This window comes from Trematomus bernacchii, unplaced genomic scaffold (assembly GCF_902827165.1).
Source record: "Trematomus bernacchii unplaced genomic scaffold, fTreBer1.1, whole genome shotgun sequence".
Lineage (NCBI taxonomy): Eukaryota > Metazoa > Chordata > Actinopteri > Perciformes > Nototheniidae > Trematomus > Trematomus bernacchii.
This window is the reverse complement of record NW_022987698.1, coordinates 2,503,583-2,525,074: the sequence shown is the minus strand read 5'-3', so window position 1 is coordinate 2,525,074 and position 21,492 is coordinate 2,503,583. Positions and strand designations below refer to the sequence as shown.

Here is a 21,492-nt window from a genome sequence, read left to right as displayed (position 1 = left end):
AAACATTCATGCAAATACAAGCTATTTTAAGGACCAAACGTCTTCCTCTGATCTCCTTCATTCAAGAGCCATTTTATGAAGAGAGTATGAGAGAGAGGGAAGGACATGAATGCGAGAGAGGATTAGAGGAGAACAAGGCGAGAGTAATATGTATGTGTGTGGGTACGTACACACAGTCAAAACACACAGAAACACACATGAAATACATGTATTGATGTACATACTACCACAGGTTTTTTGCATACCATAAATGCTTATGCTCTCTAACTCTGTGCTCAGACATTACACTTACTGTTGTGATTTTATACTTAACTTTAATAAATGAATAAAGGGGTTGTTTTTCTTGACATCGCCTCAATAATTATTACCTCTTATTCTTTTGTGATTCTGACTTTCATTTTCTTATTTGACCCAGTTGAGCACACAGAGAGCTTCATGTATTTGAACAGTTGTAGGAGCACAACACTGTTACATCCATTAATAGACCTCAGATTGATCCACAAGGTCACCTTCATGCCAGGACAATGCTTCCATTAAAAATGAACACAGCGCACTACCAGCTCCTCGCTGACAGTCAGCAGCTTCTCTGCTCTGCACATGTCAGAACTGCAGTCTCTTTGAGTGCATTAAGTAGCAATTAATTATAAATGTTTGAAACGGTTACAAGAAAAACAGCTTTCCAAGGCTGGAAATTGACACCACGTCTTCCATACATCACTATAGAAAAGGAATTCAGACGTTTATATTATGTTTGCTTCGGCTGCAAAAGGCAGAATGTTGGTCGTCCCAAATGGCAGCCTGAAGAAAAGAGAGCCAATATATGTTGTGTAACATTACAGTAAACAGCATTTACTGGCGTTTTTGGTGAGATTGACATTGAGTATGTATTAACGGTTTGCTCTTAAAAGATAGGGTCACCTTTTTTTTTTTAAATCAATCATAAACCAAAGACTGTGACACAGATATATACATGTAAGTAGATATGTGAAAAGTAAAAAGGGATCCTATCCTTTCAGCTTGACTCCTCTTGGGGTCATGCTGACCTCTATTTCTTAGCTGCCTGTGGCAATGAATTACACAATGCAACCTAATCACTTTGTTCACGTTATGACACTTGATAATGCATTACAAATATTCTCAGTTTATTTTAACTTGATTTACCTCTGTGTATAACATATGTTCTACTCAGCGTCTTGCTTTTGAGGCAAGTCTCGGATACAGGGTTAAAATACAATACACTTGACAGCAGAAGTTAATTTGAGCTCGTCTGTGGCATCTCTCTTTTGCAGACGCACAAAGTCATGCTGGCTGATAACGCGGGCATTTTGTTATATAAATATATTGCCAAGTGCAGCTTTAAAGATGTCTGGTATATAAATAACAGGAATGCATTTCAACCAAGTGTGAAAGCAAGACGGAAGAGAGAGAGAGTGTGTGTGTGTGTGTGTGTGTGTGTGTGTGTGTGTGTGTGTGTGTGTGTGTGTGTGTGTGTGTGTGTGTGTGTGGTGTGTGTGTGTGTGTGTGTGTGTGTGTGTGTGTGTGTGTGTGTGTGTGTGTGTGTGTGTGTGTGTGTGTGTGTGTGTGTGTGTGTGTGTGTGTGTGTGTGTGTGTGTGTGTGTGTGTGTGTGTGTGTGTGTGTGTGTGTGTGTGTGTGTGTGGGTGGGTGGGTTCTTCTTCTGTGGTTTTGTCCAGACTTCATTATACTGTAACTCAGTGTTTCTCTTTTATTTCCAGTCTGTCACTTATATCACCTTTCTTCTGTGATAAAACATATACTGTGGTTTGTGCGTCTGTGCGTCTGTGTGTGTATAAACAATGTAATGCTCCCTCTGTTGTAGACTGCAATCCCTGTGGTTGGAAAACTGTCAACCGCTATTTTGTGGATTTGTTTTGTTGTCAAAACTGAGATTTTATTTCTTTGATTATTATTTGTTTTGTTTACTGACTGTTTTAATGGTATTTCAGTTGAATAACTAACTCACACTTTTATGACGAGTAAAAGAGATTTGATGATTGCAGGAGATGAAGTCATTGTGTTTGTGAACTCTGTGCTACCACGCTGCCATGGAAGCTAACCTCTGGAGTGTCTTTGTTGTGTGTTTCAGCTGGGGCACCCAAGGGGACTTCACCACCACACACCCTCTGCCTGGTGTCAAGGTGAAACTGTTTACCGAGAGCACCGGGGTGCTGGCATTGGAGGACAAAGAATTGGGAAGGGTAACACATCTATTTGTTTCGTTTTACTCACACAAAAAATACTCTGATTTCCACACAGTCCCAACAATGCTGTATTAAGACTCACATGTCAAATACATTAACACCACACTAAGCAATTAAACCTCTTTGCTTTTAAAAATACATAAACAATCAATCTCACAAGCATTATATCCACAAAGCTATGTCAAAAAAAGTCAGGTTGAAGCCATTATAATTCTATAACAGAGGGAACAAAATGCTCTGGTTTGTTTATTTTTCTTAAAACCAATCAATATCATCTGCTAGTGCCCTTGCCAAATAAATAGCGCAGGCAGCGATTATGAGGAGAGTGGAAAAAGGCGGCCAATGGCAGGCTACATCAGTCTACATCACACTGTATAGCGTTCAGACAAAATGAATTGACATTCGGATATTAATAAGCTCACCTTAGTCTCCAGTGTACTAACACTTGAATCTGATTCAGACATAACCTTTCATATTTAATATTTTTGCATGTTCAATAAGAGGTTGTCAAAATGTATTTTGCAAAAAAAAAACAACAGAGCTCTAGTCCCGGGGCATTTTATCAGTTTTGATTTCTTGCGAGTACTGTCAGATGGAGCAACACATTCTGGTGTGCTTGTGCTTCCAACAAACACTTCTGATTCACTTTTTGATTCTTTCACATAACGCTTGTGTTGGAATGATGTGAGAGAACGATGCAGCAGAACTTCTCTAATGAGAAAAGAAGAAGCCTGAACAAATGTTTTTAATATCATGTTTACGATCTTAGAGTTATTAAATCTTTTGCTCCTCCAACTCAGAGAGAGCATAAACAGTTCTTCACGCACACTTCCCTGAGGTGTGAATATGTAAGGTTACTGTGATAAATGGTTAAGGATGGTGGTTTTGCTGGTTTGGGCAGAAACGCCTCAGACGTCCCTGTAGTGGCAGTGACCTTGGCTGTGACAAGGCTCTTTGATCTCCCACTGCATTAGCGTTGGCAGGCAAGCAGGCTTCCTCAAAGCTCTTTAACTCGGCAAAGAGAGATTAGGCCCCCTCTTCGGGGAGCCAGAGCAAAGTGCTGTTCTGTTTCTTTACCCTGACTCGCTTTTGTCTTTCTCTTAAAAAAAAAAGAAAAGAAACATAATCACATGCCCTTGCACACACACTGACCAAAGATTCACCTCCTAGATACAGTATGAATGTTCTGGATTATGGAGTCTCACTTAATCCTGTCCATTTCATTTGAGTGCAGGTCGTCCTCCACCCGACTCCTAACAGCCCTAAGCAGTCAGAGCTCCACAAGATGACTGTGACCAAGGCATGCCCCGACCAAGATCTGAGGATCAAACTGGCCATACGTATGGACAAACCTCAGAACATGAAACACTGCGGGTAAGAGATGCGCTGCCAAGTAAGCTTTGTAGTGACGTTCCTGTGTGCCTTTTATTTTCCATGTTTTTCTTAAGAACTCCAGCCCCTCTCAGCTCCTTGGCCTCATTTCTAGTCACGTACCATGGAAAAATACTGTGAAGTGCACTACTCCCCCTGGTGGATGCCAGTGTGTAGTTTCAATATTTCTTTTAAATGAGAGGTGGCTGAAAGAAACTTAAAATATTCAAGACAACATTAATCATATTTAATTCATGAAGCTTTTTCATATAAATAATTTGGTTTAACTTTTTCTCTTTTCTTTAGCAAAGTGTCTGTGCCCTAGTTATGCCGAAAAATTACCTTAATTTTTGTTGTGACATGCAGACTGCGTTGTGTCTCCTTGTTTGTGCACAATGTGTTGACAGGTATCTTTGGGCTTTTGGAAAGAATGTTTGGAAGCGCTGGAAGAAGCGTTTCTTTGTCCTTGTGCAGGTGGGTACAAAATAAGAGTGGTTAGTGTTGAGGTTGTTTCTGTTCTTCCTTGTTGCATACTTAGTAACCATTTTGAATGTATGAAATTAATACATTTATGTACTGCCTGACCTGGTACTGTTTATATTATACTATGCAGGATATGCAAAAGGCATCTATTGAAATGTGTTGATTTTGAAATGTTTTGACAATTTTCTAGTACATCTTCATGAATCTTCATTCAATCATACGTTACTGCAGTACATAACAGCTTTTCCATGGCTGGTTGAATTGATCACTAATCCTTTGGGTTGTAGGTGAGTCAGTACACGTTTGCCATGTGCAGCTACAGAGAGAAAAAGTCAGAACCCCAAGAGTTGCTCCAGCTGGACGGGTATACTGTGGACTACAGTGACCCCCAGCCAGGTAAGACAGGACACCTAGACTTGCTGTTACTATACGTCCATGTACACACACATACTGTGAAACGCTAACTACTTGCTCTTTATTATCCTGTTGTCTCAGGCTTGGATGGTGGCAGGGCTTTCTTCAATGCAGTGAAGGAAGGCGACACTGTGATCTTCGCCAGCGACGATGAGCAGGACCGCATCCTGTGGGTCCAGGCCATGTACCGAGCCACCGGCCAGTCCCACAAGCCTGTCCCACCCACTCAGGTCCAGAAACTTAACTCCAAAGGGGGTGCCTCGGCCCAAATGGATGCTCCCATTTCTCAGTTCTGTGAGTAGCCCGTAACACAAAACGGTCACTTTGGCAAGAGCAGTTTTCATCCACAATGCAGTATAAGCTCTAACCCATAAATGTCTCACGCCATGCTCTCCACACTGCAGTCACAAAACGTGCTGGTAGAACTAACACACAAGCACGCACACACATGCCTTGGTCTCTCACAGATCCCTCCAGCATCTTATGGACTTCCACTCATTGTCACCACTCTCACACTGTTTAAAGGTGCAATCCCATGCTATTCCATCAGTCTGTTCACAAGGAACGAACAAGCCGAAAAATACTCGTGCAGCAGCAGGATATGGCGTGCAAACTTTGTATAAACTAAATAGGTCACCACACATAAGATTTGAACATTCAAGCCTGCTGGGGTTGAATTCAGACTGACAGTGCCAGGGAGTGCTGCTCTTGTCCTAACCATAGGCCTGTTTTAATCCAGTCGTAGCTGTAGAGGGCAGCGGTGAAGACAGTCGGGATTCTGAGACAGTTTCTCAGATGGTCCCCCTGTCACTGAATGACGTCCAAGCCAGACAACATGTCTGAAGTTTTAACCAATCTGTCACTGTACTTGCACCAGAGTTCAGGTAGCAAAGTGAAGGTAAGACTGTCTGCAGTAGTGTTGCATCTGTACCAACTTTTGTTGCAACCGTCTGTTGTGTCCCCCCTCATTAAAGGAGGGTTAAATGTTTTACTTTGTAAGTATCACCATAGAAACGGCCAGCACCATTTTTTTTTCTCACACAATCTATACAATACTCGAGTTGGGTATGACCTTTGCTGGTAGTAATTTTCTTATTTTTTCAGAAATTTGAATATTGTTGCCCTTAACAACACTAACATAGACCTTTCTGGCCTACTGCCTTAAGTCACATACTATTTACACAAAAATAGATCCTGCTATTCAGAAACAAGCATGACTGTGTGCATCTTTTGATTCCATAGTTTAAGAATGATTTATTCACCAGCTCTAAAGAGCAAGATTTGTATTTTTTCTTAGATGAACCGAGAAAAAAGAAATTGGCATTACTCATTAATACTAAATATGGAAATCCAGGGTTATAATGATAGTTTTATAATACTTTTCAAAAGCCCCACGTTTATTTTACTCTTTGTAAATACTTTAATTGGAGTAAAACTATAAAGACATGAATTGGATCAGTACTCAGAATCTTATCACATGAATTCTATGTTGTTTCTCCATTGGTTTCTTTGTCCAGTATGTGATCGTTCTTGTGGTTAGTTGACTCCTCTGATGCCAGCTGTTGCCATTCAAAGCCTCCTCACAGTGGCACAGACTTCCTACCCCCTCCCTGAAACATTGTGGCACACCACGCGTACATGTTTCACCCCCTAGTGGTCTTGAATGGCACTGGGACCATAACATACACAGCCCTCCTGACTCTGCTGCAGTGGACTGATCAGAGACGAGAGTCCTATGAAGGTTCTGAGCGGCGTACACACATTCTCTTTTCTTCCCAATTGACATGCTAGTGGCTTAGTGAACGTCACATTTTTTGAGTAGAATATACTGTACAGAAAGAACAAAACATGTATATCATATATGAGGAGTTCATAGACAGCTTAAAGGGGTACTCCAACAATTACATTTGCAATTATATAATATTAGAGTACATGTGAGAGACATACTTAATATTTAAGAGGGTGATTTATCCTGTCTTTCAGGCCCCTAGAATGGGTACAAGCAAAAAACGTATAATCCTAAAAGCACCGACATATACAAAATGCCACACCTGTAGTTAGCGTAGCACACTATCTATTTAAACATGGTCGTATTCAAACAGTTGACCCTGATGACATCACAATGACGTCATCAGGGTTATTTTCTAAATGTTCTTCATCAAGGTTTCAAAAGACAATACACTAGTACATGAAGCTGACCTTGCTACACAGAATTGGATTAGCATTTAAGGTGTTTTTCTGTTGATATATTGGTTCTCAAATAGCTTCATGCGTTAACACATTTAGATCAGTTTAACTAACACAATTTGGTCTAATTTCACGCTGAGCTGATTAAAGCCATAAAAGAAAACATCCAGTCTAACGGAGTTCCCTCTCTCTGCAAAATGCATTATGCTGTTCTCACAGGTTCTACTAACCATGACCAGTAGAAGGATCTTTTCCAAAAGCAGTGGAGTGCCCCTTCCAAGCATGTTCAATTGTACTGCTGAAATAAGTGGCAATGTTTAATCTCTTGCAAACAGTAATATGGTCACAACCTTTTCAGGACCTTCATAGTCTCTTTCCTTTAAAAAAGACACAGGCAGCTTTTGCACATCAAACTGACTTTTCTTCATCTTGGTAGGTGTATGTGTTTGCCAATGTCTCCTTTTAAAAGTAAGCCTTATGTTTGATCTCCAGTCTTTACGAGTGACAGTACTTAATGTGTAGCTCTTAAGTACTCGTCCATAAACCAGAAAAAAAAACTGCAGTAGAGTGATGAGGATCGTACAGTCTTCTCTTCCTCCCTCTATTTCTGACACAATCTTTTTCTCTACCTCTCTCTCAGTCTCCATCTTTTTCTGACTCTGTCTCTCTGCCTCTCTCTTTCTCTCTAATGTGCCTCAACATCTGTTGTCAAGTTCACATGTACTCACATGTACTCACACACCACCGCCCACACACTCTCATGTTGGTATGGGTTGTTGTTTTTCAGTTGTGTTTTCTTCTTCATGCTTTGCCTGTACCCTTCTTGAGTATTGCAGCTGCTAGGTCAGGGTCTCGTGATTGCTCTCCTCCAGCCTTGTTGCTAGTCTTTATGTTATTCTGGTTTGTCCCTTCTTACCCTGCTGTCTTCTAGCTGGACTCAAGGGTAAGTGCTTCCCTGTAGCCGGCACAGCTCAGATAATCCCCGCCGATTATCTGACAAATGCAACGTTCTTTCTCTCTTCTTTCCCTCTTCTCCTTTTTTCACGTCTCGCCTCATGTCTTAGATATTAGTTGATAATTTTTTTTTTTTTTTTGACGACCTCAACTTGAGGATCAAAGTATAAGCATCCATTCGTGCCAATATAGGATGCATGTATTTTATTCTAAGAACTTTTTATTTGACTCAGCAATGGTTAGTTGATATTATAGTTGTTGCATAATTGCCTTCTCTCTTTATTCTTATTGGTGACTGGATCCCTCCGAGTAAAGCAATATGATGACAAAATGTGACATACTAGAAAACAAATAGAAAATTACATGTGACATGAGAAAGATTTAATCTTTACATTTATTATCGATAAATGTGAAGATCTGAAAACAAGCTAGTGATTATTTTATTACAGTTAGATAAAACCTCAGATGTTAAATATGAACAATTGTAAATTAAGTGTGAATGATGATGGCAGTCTGTGATGCAGTTCTTTTTTTAAATTATATTTCATGCATGATTGAAATTTAGTTTTGACACTTTAACGTGTTGATCATGCTTTACTTCAGAGGGCTCAAATGCTTTTAGTTATTTTCCTTGGAACTTTTTCTCCATGAGAGTTGGCAAATATGTATGCGGAGTATTCTGAATGCCAAAGAAAAGGAGTAGCTAATGCCGCCCCTTCTTACGATAAAATACTCCAGACCCCCCCCTCCTCCAGTAGATGGGCCTGTAGATAGAAGCTAGACCCGTGCTAAACCTCCAGAAAGAAAATATTCATTTTGATTTATTTTGACTGCCCTTTTTTTGCCTGAATAGGAGAACACCTGTGTCATGTGTCCATACTTCTGTACAAATACAGGAGTTTTCATTCATTTCCCCCATCTCCCAGAGAATGACACAGTTTTGCCTCTGTCGGCTTCATGCTATTTACCCATGTACTTGCACCAAATTGTATTGCTACCCTATTAGAGTTCTCCGGTAGTGGTATGCCTGTTAGTGTGCTCTGTAGAAATCATGAATACACTGCAACATATTCAAGTATTGTCAACTTGCAAATGCGTAGAGAAAAAAAAAGGAATGCCAAAAAAATATAAAAATGCAAATTTGAAAGTGGGTCTGCAAATGTGCATGACATTTAAAATCTCAATGAAAGGTCACACTGTTATCCAGCATGTGATAATTTATATATGTATGCAAAAGTACCCGCCTATTCACTTTGGGTATTTGGTCATTTTATTGATGGTTGAAGTCATTATCATTATTGTAAGTTATGATAATGTTACTGGAGTATTGAGTGTATCCTGCACTTACACTTCCTCATTTACTCAAAGCAGACAAAGCCCACTCACTGTCTGTCAGCCCCAGGCACCTTCTCTTCACTCTTTGGATGTAACTTGAGAGAACCTTCTTGCGGTCATCAATTTCATTAAGCACCTGTCCCATCACTGTCTTATTGTCCCATTAAAATGTTGATTTACCCACAAAATCTTTTTACATCCTGTCTCGTCATCCAGCCTTTGGGCCTCTCTGTAGCCATTACCCGTCTTCTCTCCGTGTTTCAAAGCCTCACATGTTAACCGTTCTACTCTTTTTACATTATTGACCTACATTACCTGTCTTGTCCCTCGTCCTCAAACACTCTGTTATTTCCATCATTTACATTTTACTTGTTGTCTCACAGGTTTACCTTCTAAGATTGGAGTACAAAAGCAAATTTCTTGAACTGTAACCCTTTGTTAGGCTCTTTTTTCTTATAGAACATTTCAATGAATGTTTAGCACCAGTATCACACTCTTTTCCCTTCCCTCTCACTGACCTGGTGGTTGACAGATGTCAGTTCTGCCCTATACGTTGCTCCGGCTCTGCCCAGCTAAGATCAGGCCTCCACACCTCCCACCCACACTCCCAAATCATCATCAATCATGTCAGTGTCTCATGGACATGACACCTGTCACTCACACTGAGGACTGCATCTCTTATCTATTTCGAATGGTCCTCATCCCCATCATTTTGTCTCTGACAGATATGATTTAAAGAGCCAGTTTAGTTAGTAGATGTTTTCTTCTGTGGTTTAGAGAATTAAATAAACATTTTCCACCGTGTTTTCATCCCCCATTGCATTATTTTTTTTACACAGTTTGATGTTACTAATGTTCTTTCCTTTATTGAATTTCACAGCTCAATTTAGGGTTTAAAAGTCTGATAGTCCTCTTGATGGCAAAAGTTATGAAGCAAGACAAACAATAACAATTCTGAAAGGATATGACTTCCGAGGATCCATAACGGGAGAAAAATCTACAAAACTCAGTTTGATTTTTACAACATTTCCCCTAAATAAGCACTTTAAACTGTATCTCTACAGTGTGTTCTGGTAAATTATTATTTTGCCATATTTCTGTCTTTTTTTTATTAGCACACATCCCAATATTTGTCAGGACCAGAGTGACATTCAACAATCGAGAATGGCAGAATCTATTGAATACATTAAGAAGAATGCATCTAATTCGATCTAACCAGCACTTTTTCAAACATGGTTTGGATCTCTCCTGCTCTCATCAGGGAAAGTGACATACAGATGCCTGCATGCACATACAATAGAAGCACCCTTGCCTCTGAGCTTCACTTCAGATCAATAGAATCTCATCCACCAATACATAAAATATCTTTACGCTGCGTGATACAATGCAAGTTGACAATGTACGCTGTAAGTGTTTATAATTTGCCCTTAGAAGTAGCAAAAAAAACAATCCCTGTTGTTTCTGTGTTTAAAAAAACAATAGCTTTTTGCCTGTTCCTCACTGATGTGTTCTCCTCTGAACCGTGTTCTCTCCCCTGTGCCGTTGGCTGGATAGATGCTGACAGAGCTCAGAAACATGGCATGGATGAGTTTATCTCCGCTAACCCCTGTAGCTTTGACCACGCCTCGCTTTTCGAGATGGTGCAGCGGCTCACGTTGGACCACAGGCTCAATGACACCTTCTGCTGCTTGGTGGGTGACCCTCTGCCTGTTATAACATCACCACATGATACATTTATGGCAGTGGGCTGCTTTTGTTAGCCGATACACAGTAATACAATCCCCATCTGTGTTTGTTTTGTGCAGGGTTGGTTTAGTCCAGGCCAGGTGTTTGTCTTGGACGAGTACTGTGCCAGGAATGGAGTTCGAGGTTGTCACAGACATCTGTGTTACCTGCGTGATCTACTGGAAAGAGCAGAGAGTGGGGCTATTATTGACCCCACTCTTCTTCACTACAGCTTCGCTTTTTGTGCCTCTCATGTCCATGGGAACAGGTGTGCCCTTATCTCTTTCTTAAAATATTGTGCTTTGGAAGTGACATTGCTAAACAGGATTTGAAAGCCCATCCAATATAAATGTTATTTCTTTAGTCGATCTGAAAGCAGGTGAGCACACTAGATTTCCATAAACATTGCACTACAACAGAATAGAGAAGTCAGCTGCAAACAACCTAGGCATTTTTTGTCTTCCATTTATTTAATTTTGCCATGTTTATTTATTTTTTGTTTGTTAAATTTGTTCTGCTTTTTGTGTTACATGTTGCATTATGTTGTTAATCAATTGTATATCTCCACATATTTCTTTGTTTTCTACCATTTTTCTTTGCTTTCCTTTCTCTCTGTCCTTTATTACCATAGTCTCTTACTGTCCATATTATTCATCCTCCCATGCGTGCGTTAAAGTCAGAGAGGGCAGCAATTACTGGGGGCCGCTGGGCTATGAGACCCACATGTCACCAAAGAGCTCCCAGAGCCCAGATCCTCCCACTGTCTCTAAACAAGCACGCATATTCAAGTTTAGAAAGAGAAAGGATTCCAAAATACCACTCTTTCAAGGGCAAAAAAGGTGAGACATTGTCATTTTTTTTGTATGTGTAACGAACTCTGATCTTGAACAAATCTTACACATTTTGTAGTCAGTACCTTGGGAGTACTACGCTTTCTGCCAGCATTTTTTATATTCTTGCTCCTGTCAGACTCAGATGAGTGGTTGCATAACGTGAACCACTGCAGGGTTTCAGCTGGGTAAAAGTGTGTGGGTGTGATCCTCATAGGCCGGACGGGCTGACCACAGTGAAAGTGGACGAGAAGGAGCGCTTTGAAGACATCAAGGAGCGGTTGCGTGTGATTTTGGAAAACCAGATTGTAAATTTCAGGTGACAGCCGACTCCCCAGTTTCAAAACATTTAGCCTATGTATACTTTTCCACTGAAATGACATTTTCTGTATATATCTTCCATTGCAGATATTGCTTCCCCTTCGGCCGTCCAGAGGGAGCACTGAAGGCCACATTATCTCTGCTGGAGAGGGTTTGTTCATATATTTGAAAAAGTATTTAATACTTTAAGATACGACAACTGTAATGAATACAACTTACATACATTGTCTTAAATGTTGCCTCTAGGTCCTGATGAAGGACATTGTGACCCCAGTCCCACCAGAAGAAGTCAAAGGAGTGATCCGCAAATGTTTGGAGCAGGCCGCTCAGCTCAACTACGAGCGGATTCAAGAATATGCTACAATCGAAGGTAACCAGAAACACACAAGCCAACATGACATAATGAATCTGGAGCGAATGTGTTAATGATTTAATTTTTTTAAGAAAATCCTATACCATAACGGTCATTATAATGTGTGCAATGCAGTCATATCATTTAACATGTATGGTTTCAGATTGAAATGCTCAGCGAGTGGTTGTGTGTGGAATAAAATAGGAAAAGACTACACATTTTTTCTCAGATGTCCTTTTTCTTATTCCAGTATGAGATTAATCTTGTCATTGTTATTTATTTACACATGGTGAATTCACTTGGTATATGGTATATTTGTGTCCATATCCCAAATGATCTGTGGCATCCCCGATTATTTGTGACAGTTTGTCGGTCACTTTCTGTCTCAGTCCAATAACTCTCTCCTTTGTTTCAGGCCTGCATTAGCTCTGTGCTGTTCTGTAGGTCAAGTTGGCTTTTGTGTAGAGGTGTGTGAGTAAAAATGCATTCAAATCCAAAGCCCTGAAATCTGTTGATGTGCTGATCTCTCATTATGCCTTGACTATTCAAGCTGTGTATAGTAGCCCGGCCTCTGACATTTAATGATTGGACTGTGAGTTCAGCTTAACTGAATGTCCTCTCTGACTCCCTCTTACCTCCTCCAGCTGACTCTGCCCGCCCCCCTTTACTCCCCTGCCTTGAAATACCAGCAGCTCTCTTTCACCTCTATCTTCTTGCTGAAGACCACTATCTTCCTCTCCCTTCCTGCTCTCTGCTCTGCTTCTTTATCTTTCCCCACAGTTGTGGGCTTTGTCACCATTATCACTTTATTAGACCACTTGGACTAAGTGATAACTGGCTTTTGACCAAAGGGATGCTGGGATTGAACACCTACAAACCAGCATCAGCCACCTGCATGTGCTTTGAGACATAACAACATGGCCTTTCTTTATTGGCATGGATTACAGACCAAAAATGACATCAGTGACAAGACATTTTATAATGTCTTTCTCTCCTGCTTCGTCCTCTCTACCTGTACACCCATTAATAGCATTGAATGATGTTGTGTATGCCTTGAAATAAATCTCCCAGGGTGCTAAAGATACTAAGGAATCAAACCTTACTATCTTGCCATGCTGTTTGAATTTACTTTCCACTGTCCTTGTGAGGCGCCTGTCTTAAAATCAATCAAACATTTGACTTTGCCTCCTGGCTAACAGAATGTCGTTTTCACCTGGACAGCCCTCTTCCCATCAACCTTAACCTTTAGCATTCCCACCTCTGACCCCATCCTCTTGCATGCACCAATCCTTTTTTGTAGGAAAAAAGAGGGAAATGTTTGAGCACCCTGTCTTCTGCTTGGCGTCTCAAGTGATGGATTTAACCATCCGTGAGTACCTTCATCATCCTCTCCCCAGTCTCTCTCCTATTCCCTCTTTTTATCACCTCACCCTCCCTTCTGCTGCTTCTCTTCCTTCAGGTGTGTTGCTCCTGCCATGTTTGCTTTTATCTGTGCCTTTTGTCTGTGAGAGTGAGTGGGGAGCGCACCAGTCGAGCGATCTGAGCAGCATCGCACTGAAACAGTCGGGGTCCGTTTTTTAGTACCATCTGTTTGTGATGGACATGAATGAGCCGTCTGGTCTGTAAGCTTCTTTCTTTTGGTTGGATTCCTTTGACTTGAATGCATTTTTACATTGCTTACATTGTTATCTCCTCCAGTCATTTGGTCTGATCATGTGTCAGTGGTGTGCTGTGCCGAGCAGGTAGGCTTTCCTTTCACCGCGACACCACAGTTAGTGAAGGAGCACAACCACAGAGCTACGTATGGGGAGGACAGAGCAGGGTGTAGGGCGTACGGATTTACCAGCTCCTGTCTGTGTATCAAGTCACTCAGTGTGTCCTGTCTATGATCCTGCCAGCTATTTGTGTGTCTTACCTGTTTACGATAGTCTGAGCTTTGTCTGTTTGTTAACAAACATCTTGTCACTCTTTTTAATTTCCAGTTTTCCACAGGCTAATATTTCCGTTTGTCTCTTTTTTATTGTATGTCTGTGATGTTTGTCTGTTGCCAAGAAACCTCACTCATTGGAGCTGAAATTGTCCCAGCAGATTCTTTGAAAGGGTCACATGGTGAAGAATAACAACTCTGAGCTTCCCCCCCCCCCTGTAACGTGAAAATAACCCAAGAACCGTGCTAATTCTAAACAACTCCTCTCTTATCTCTTCTCTCCCTTTTTCTCGCTGAAGTTGAGAAAGGTCAAAAGGATCAAAAGGATCCAGGTGAACCCATGTTTAGCTTGTGGTTTAGCCACAGTGCACACACACACACACACACACACACACACACACACACCACACACACACACACACACACACACACACACACACACACACACACACACACACACACACACACAACCACACACACACACACACACACACACACACACACACACACACACACAGACCTAACCCCCCCAACCCTCCACACACATGTATTTTGTGAAAAGATGCAGAACATATGCATGTATGCACATAACTTGTACCTGTAGCACATCTTCCATACAGTATATTACACACCCTTGTAATAGACATTTGAAAACTCATTCAAGTTTTCAAATGTCTTGGCATGTTTTAAGCATCTCTTTATAAAGTAAATACTTGGAGATTGTAATACTTTATATCATTTCAGATGTGGCTCAAGACTGTATACTCTGTTCTGGGAGTTTTTCTTTCCATTACATTTAGCTTATATATATGTTCAGTTATGTGGTAAGGAGGTTGTACATAGGGAGCTGAAAAACACATTATTCCCACATTGTTGTACAAAGTATTGTAGAGTAATACAATCTCTTACAAAAACCAATATGTCACATATTTACATAAATGTTAAAGTCAGAGGGAAAAGAAGAACAAAAGCAACATTGCATAACACACATGAGCAAATGTTCCTCTAAATATTATAATTGTTATAATGGGATTGTATATATTACCTTATGATCATACATTTAAATCAAATTTCGTAATCTTTTCTAGATACAAAAAGTCAAACAAAAATGTGTCCTGCATTTTGTTGTATACCCATGCCGATAGTTTTGATTCAAACTTACACTTCAACTGCATCTTAACTTTATTGTCATTAAAGGGAATTTGTCTTGCAGTAGGAATGAAACATAGAACACACACAGATATTAGCATATATTACATAAGTCAACATATTTGACAACATAGTGAACATACCATATTTGTCTTAACGATTTGAATGCATTCACGATGCCGATGAAGCCATAAAGCTCACTTAGCTTTTCTTTTAGACCAAACAGAGATAAAAGCTTCTTTTCAGATCTGCTCCCACCGCTCCCCTCCACATTACAGATAGATATATAGTTACTGATATACAAATCCATGTCACCCAAACCTATTAGTGTCAACCTTAATGCCCCTAAAGACAATGACTGAATTATTATCTCAGCTTTTGATCTCAGATTTCCCTACCATGATAACATTTGCATGACAATTAAACTGACAGATTAGTGTTTCTTGTTACTACTTTCCAACCGAAACCAGAAAATAGATAAATGTTTGGCTTTTGCAGAAATATCTGAGGAATATTTCTTAAAATAATGCGAACTCATAAAATAGTAGTGTAAGCAATAAAGGACCCCCAGTGTAAAGACCACTGCTGTTCAATGTAGAGTTTTGTTTCAATGTGCTTTTGATTTGTGTAGCCCTTCAGTTCCATGTTCAAATGATGCACATATCATCCAACATAGTCTTACAGTTTAAACAATCCCATTTCATTATGTTTATCTGTTTTACGCATTATTCTGTAAGCAAAGGTACAAGCAAGTGATTTGGAGCTTTTGCAACTTATAAACCAACGATGATGTGTGAAAGACGGCCAAAATCAGTGTTTAGTGCTCAAAACGTGAGTTGATGGCTCATCCAACAGCGTCATACTGTGGAAATATTTAGTAAAACAAAACTGAAGTCATTAATTCAAAAGATTTGTTATCAGTTTTTTTATTAACTATTGAGATAATAGCTGATTTTATAGAGAAGCACAATCCAAAAACCAATGAACCAAAAACCAATGAACCAAAAACCAATGAACCAAAAACATGACGCATTTTCCTGTGTTTTGAGTGTCTTGAAACACTCTCTATAACCTGCTTCAAGAAAGTAATTTTGTTTGTTAATAGATTCAATTAAATGTAATTTACAAATGCATAACAAATGGTTTAAAGTATTACATTTCTTAAAAATGGCCTTAAATTAAAGTAAAATACATGTATACATGTGTTTGCTTAAACATATATAAATATATGCACAGGCATTGATACAATTATTAGTTTATTTTCCTCCGACCGCTATAGCATCACAAGTACTGAGTAAAGTAATAAGCTTGATTCTAGCCTGTAAGATAGTATTAGACCTGTATTTGATATAAAATATTTGTATTTAGGAAGCTAAAATCTGAAAGTTATTTAATAAAACATTTACACTGAATGAACAAATACTTTTTTACAATAGGCCTATGTTCTCATTGAGTGTTTTCTTTATTTTAACCATGTGACAGCTCCTTACACAGATGGGTTATTCAGTAGCGCTTCACAATAAGCATGTTCTTGATGCCACATTGCACCTCCATCCCAACGCCACTGTTCTCGTGCCTGATACTCTTTCCAACATACGTCTGTCTTTCCTACAAACACCTTAGTTATATGTCATGCAGCCCAAAATGCATATAAATAAGAACACATTTAACTTGTTATGCTAGATAAAATATCACAGTGTAAGCGCTGTGTGTAGTCTTATATTAAATGGTCCAAACATATAGAAAGGAAACAAAATCTTCATAAAATCCCCCTGGAGTCCTCTTTGCTTGACTAACCACTCATCCCTCATCCTCATCCTTTTGTCTCAGAGAACGTAGGCCGCTTAGTCACGCCTGCCAAAAAGCTGGAGGAAACAATTCGCCTGGCGGAGTTAGTCATAGAGGTCCTCCAGCAGAACCAGGAACACCATGCGGAGGTGAGTGAGAACCCTCTCCTCCTCAAAACACTTTTCCTCTTTACTCTCACTCTTATCTCACTCCGCCCCTCAGCAGGGAGTTAGTCTTATTATCAGCCTTCTATAAATAAAGCTGCTTTCATCTACGGGTAACTAAGAAAAAAAAGATATTTCAAAGATGAATTTAATTCAGGAGAGCTCTAATTGCTGTTCAGCAGACCATGACTACATGGAATCAGAGCGGCGTGTTTGAGCAGAGACTATAAATTAGACATAAAATGATATCATGTGTGCAGTTTTTTCCTCTGATCATAGTAGCTCTCCGTTGCAATGTTACATAAGCCTTTGATCTATTTTCAGAATTTACAAGCAGAAACATTTCAAACCACCTGTTTAATCTATAAGACTATATTGTATTGGATAAACTTATCATAGGCTCCGACTGTATTACAACTTTATCTGAAAAGTTACTGTAGCCCCATGTAATGCAGTAGGGGTTATATATTCCCCTCTGAATGTAGTGTAGTAATATATACCAGTATTTCCACCACTGAAAATAGTTAATTTATTGCACCCTGTATGCTGCTATAAACACTGAGCTTGTAGGAAAGCATGTTGAACATGTTGTGTAGTTCTGAAGCTGATCCAATGTGATCGTAGAATATACAGTTAAAGCAGATTTATTGTATCTCTCTGAATATGCTTGACAGGCGGCAGTCACAAGTTCTGGAGATCAATCGGTACAGTATTTTTATTTATTTTTCCTCTTCAGTCCCCATCACGACCTCCCTGTATGGCATGTGCGCCACTATGGCAAGAGGCACCTTTTTAGGCAGAGAATGATCTCATAGACACTGTAGCAATGGGTGGGTTTTTAGGCATAAAAGTGGAGCAAACATGTTTGAAAATGAAAAGGCACTGTAGCTTGCACAACATAATTGTGATCATAAAGCATGTTCATCGGGCCATACAAAGGTTTCCTTCCTTTCCAAGCATGCTGAACCAGTACAATTCCCAAAGTATGCTCCATGTTAACCTTTTGAAGTTTGATCCACCATAAACATTTGTTTCCCCTCCATCCAACAATTAATTTCACAGTCCGCACTTTTGCAAGCATTACTTCCCCAGCTTCTCCTCTTCCATCCTTCTCTGCTTTCTATACTTAGTTAAAAAGAAAAAAATACTTCTAAAGGCAAATGCCTCAAGAAAACGTTATTGTCCTGTACATCTTACTGTGTTCTCACTGTTATGTGATTGGTGACTGTCCCTGCAGGGAAAAGAGGTATGTAGTCAATTTGAATGAGAAACACCCATAATGCTTTGTGCATGTCCAGTAGATGATGCCACGTTTCCTTCCCCCTCAGCATTAGTACACTCCCTCAAAATTGATCCCTTACACAGTTGCATTGTGACAGCACTAGAGTCTGTCTGGCTGAACACTGGGTCTGCCTCAGAGCTTTCAGGGTCCTGAATGTGTCCCTTTGCCTCGATCAAAGGTTGGAAGCCAACCTTTGAGTGTTGTCCCTTCCTCCATCTGTTTACATTACGTTTACAGTCCTCCCCTTTGATCCCTCCCTGTACGCAATAAGAGTATCTCTCCTTGAATGTGATGGAGAACAGCTTTGTTTGCTGCTTGTTGCTCTATCTCTAGAACTGTTGAGAATATTTTAAATGTTTGGACGTGGGCAGGTAAGTAGCCAGGTAAGTCAGGTTATGACTGCCACTAAAGCCAAACGGAAAATAACGAAACTAATTAGTAAACAAAAAAAGAAAGCATGCAGCATTAAGTTTGCACTTAATTTATTGAACTTGGCAACATGTTGGTTTGAATGAAGCCAAGCCAAGACTGCCAGCAAAGCAACTAATGTACTCCTGCTATCAAAGGGCAAGGAAATCCTGACTGTGCTAGAAATCGGTCAGCTGAATCTCGGAGACGTACTTTACTAATTGGAACGGACACACTCCAACACTAGAGATGCTGTGTGCTGCAGTCTTTGGTATGCCTACTCCAAGATGTGCATGAGTCACATTCGCATCTAGCGCTATGGGTTTGTCAGTGATGTGAATGGTGGACCCCCTCATCTCTTAGCTTGAGAGAAAAGCATGCAGAGAGCTCCACATTTGCATGAGAAAAAGCACCTTTTCCTCAAATGTATAGATGCTGTCATAAATATAACAAGGCACGACGATGAAACTCTACTGTGTGATACTTTTGCAAACACATAAACTTAGGTAATTACAATGAATCCACCTTTAAGTCCTTATCAATATAAGCAGTGGATCTCATATGTCTATCTATCTCGTATGTGATTGGAAACAACTACACACACACAAACACACACACTCAGGAAAACTGTAGAGACAGTTACTCAGTGTTCATGAACATAATGTAATATAATGCATAATTCAATTACCAATTTTGACACTTTAAGATAAACACACTTTAGATAAGAGCTAGATGAGAAGATAAATACAAATGTTATCTATTAGTTATACAAAAAGCAGTAACCTATAGCCAAAAAACTGGTCAGCTCAACGGAAAGACTGGGAGCAAGGGGAACCTGCTGGCTCTCTCTTAAAGGAAAACAAATCCACATAAAAGCACCACTAAAGCTCACTACTTACGTTATTTCGGGTCTGTTTATTGTTATGCTAGCTTATTGGTTAGACCGTTTCGTGGACGTCCTGGCTAAATGGTGACTCACCAAAGTCAGTCAGCATGTAACCCTTCATAAAACCACAATGTGTTATTTCACCCATTGGTTTTTAACAGGTTTAAAACTATGACCTGATTTTTAATGAGCTTAAGAGGTAGGGATAGGTGGACTCTTTCCAAACTTAGGTGGAAACAGCTAGCCTGGCTGTGAGCTGTTTTAAATTGTAATGCTAAGCTAAGCTAATCAGGGGTAGTTTGCCGCTTTCAGTTCCTCAGAGGGAAAATAACTTTAAGCGCATTCTACAACATTAAGGACCTACTGATTTACTCTTTCCAAATGTAAGTCAACGGGAAAAGTTTATCTGGGCCCAATAAAATCAAGGACAGACAGAGAATTTGTAGTACCACCATTTAGCCACTACAAAAATGTGCTTTCACATCCGACTCACTTCCTGGTGGAATTTAACAGGAGAGAGTTATAACTATTGACACCTAACTCTTGGAAAGGTAGCAAATAAACATGATTCCCAAAATGTTGAACTAGTCCTTTGACATACATTAAAACACATACAAAAATAATTCCTTTCAAGAACTGATGAGCTCCAGTTGTGTGTAGTGTTCCCTTCTTCCCTGTTATTTTTCTGTTAACTGGAGCCATTGTTCACCTCTTCGCTTCCCCTCCTGCTGTGTCTCTAGGCGTTTGCATGGTGGACAGACCTCATGGTGGAGCATGCAGAAAACTTCCTGGCCCTCTATGCCATTGATATGGATGCCGCTCTGGAGATCCAGTCCCCTGAGAGCTGGGACAGCTTCCCCCTCTTCCAACTGCTCAACGACTTCCTCCGGAATGATTGTAAGCTCCCACATTTCTTTTATAGACCCTTCAAGTATTTTTATACTCAAACAAAGACGCTAACGTTTTTCTGTCACTGCCTCTATTTTTTACACAGATCATCTGTGCAATGGAAAGTTCCACAAACACCTCCAGGATCTGTATGCTCCTCTGGTGGTTAGATATGTGGATCTGATGGAGTCCTCCATTGCACAGTCAATTCACAAGGGATTTGACCGAGAGTCCTGGGAGCCTGTTAAGTAAGGAACCTCCGTATTTAGCTAGACTGTAGGATGGCTGGAGATGCAAGGCTTTTATATTCAGATGACAGACTGACTACATGGACGCTCAACAATCTTGGAGGGCAGCTATAATGGTCACCCAGACCTCCTGAGGGTTCACTTTAAAGAATGAGCCAAGAGTGGGCTGAATAACCCATTTATTCTCTGGAAAAATCGGTTATAAGTCTTTGACTTATTTATGTCTTTCTATTTCTATTCTCCGACACAATAAGGTCAGGGCAACATGTCTCTGTTGTTTTGTTTTGTGAACTAACCTCCATAATGTGTGCTTTGACATGTTGCCAGAAACAAAAGGCATTCACTCTGTTATGTTGCTGTTATAATTTATATGTTGTGGCTTTCACACTTTTGCTTTTGTATTGAAAATATCATATTTAAGATTTGTAAGGTAAAACGTTATTAGTTTTTATTGTTATCAGTATTATTAAGTTGCTTTTCCTTGTCATTGCATTTAATACAGTATATATGTGCATCATGAGCTCTCTTTACTCTGTAGGTCTTTGTATAATGTGCATCTT

At 39.9% G+C, this 21,492-nt stretch overlaps 1 protein-coding gene across 10 annotated transcripts in view; it reads left to right on the top strand.

Moving 5' to 3' along the window:
* The window catches only part of cadpsb (Ca2+-dependent activator protein for secretion b), a 61,201-nt gene that overhangs the window by 29,170 nt on the left and 10,539 nt on the right, over positions 1-21,492 (top strand). For 2 of the 10 annotated variants that reach the window (XM_034139466.1, XM_034139464.1), the window contains exons 7-20: positions 2,106-2,217; positions 3,455-3,594; positions 3,999-4,065; positions 4,362-4,470; positions 4,570-4,782; positions 7,607-7,618; positions 10,519-10,655; positions 10,770-10,957; positions 11,737-11,838; positions 11,928-11,991; positions 12,087-12,210; positions 17,099-17,205; positions 20,537-20,693; positions 20,791-20,932. In XM_034139466.1, coding sequence (XP_033995357.1) covers positions 2,106-2,217; positions 3,455-3,594; positions 3,999-4,065; positions 4,362-4,470; positions 4,570-4,782; positions 7,607-7,618; positions 10,519-10,655; positions 10,770-10,957; positions 11,737-11,838; positions 11,928-11,991; positions 12,087-12,210; positions 17,099-17,205; positions 20,537-20,693; positions 20,791-20,932 — 1,674 coding nt within the window. Of the gene's footprint in view, positions 1-2,105; positions 2,218-3,454; positions 3,595-3,998; positions 4,066-4,361; positions 4,471-4,569; positions 4,783-7,606; positions 7,619-10,518; positions 10,656-10,769; positions 10,958-11,736; positions 11,839-11,927; positions 11,992-12,086; positions 12,211-13,492; positions 13,562-14,418; positions 14,452-17,098; positions 17,206-17,894; positions 17,925-18,457; positions 18,467-20,536; positions 20,694-20,790; positions 20,933-21,492 lie in introns of all 10 variants that reach the window. The other 8 variants (XM_034139465.1, XM_034139460.1, XM_034139457.1 and 5 more) reach the window with 7 other exon arrangements.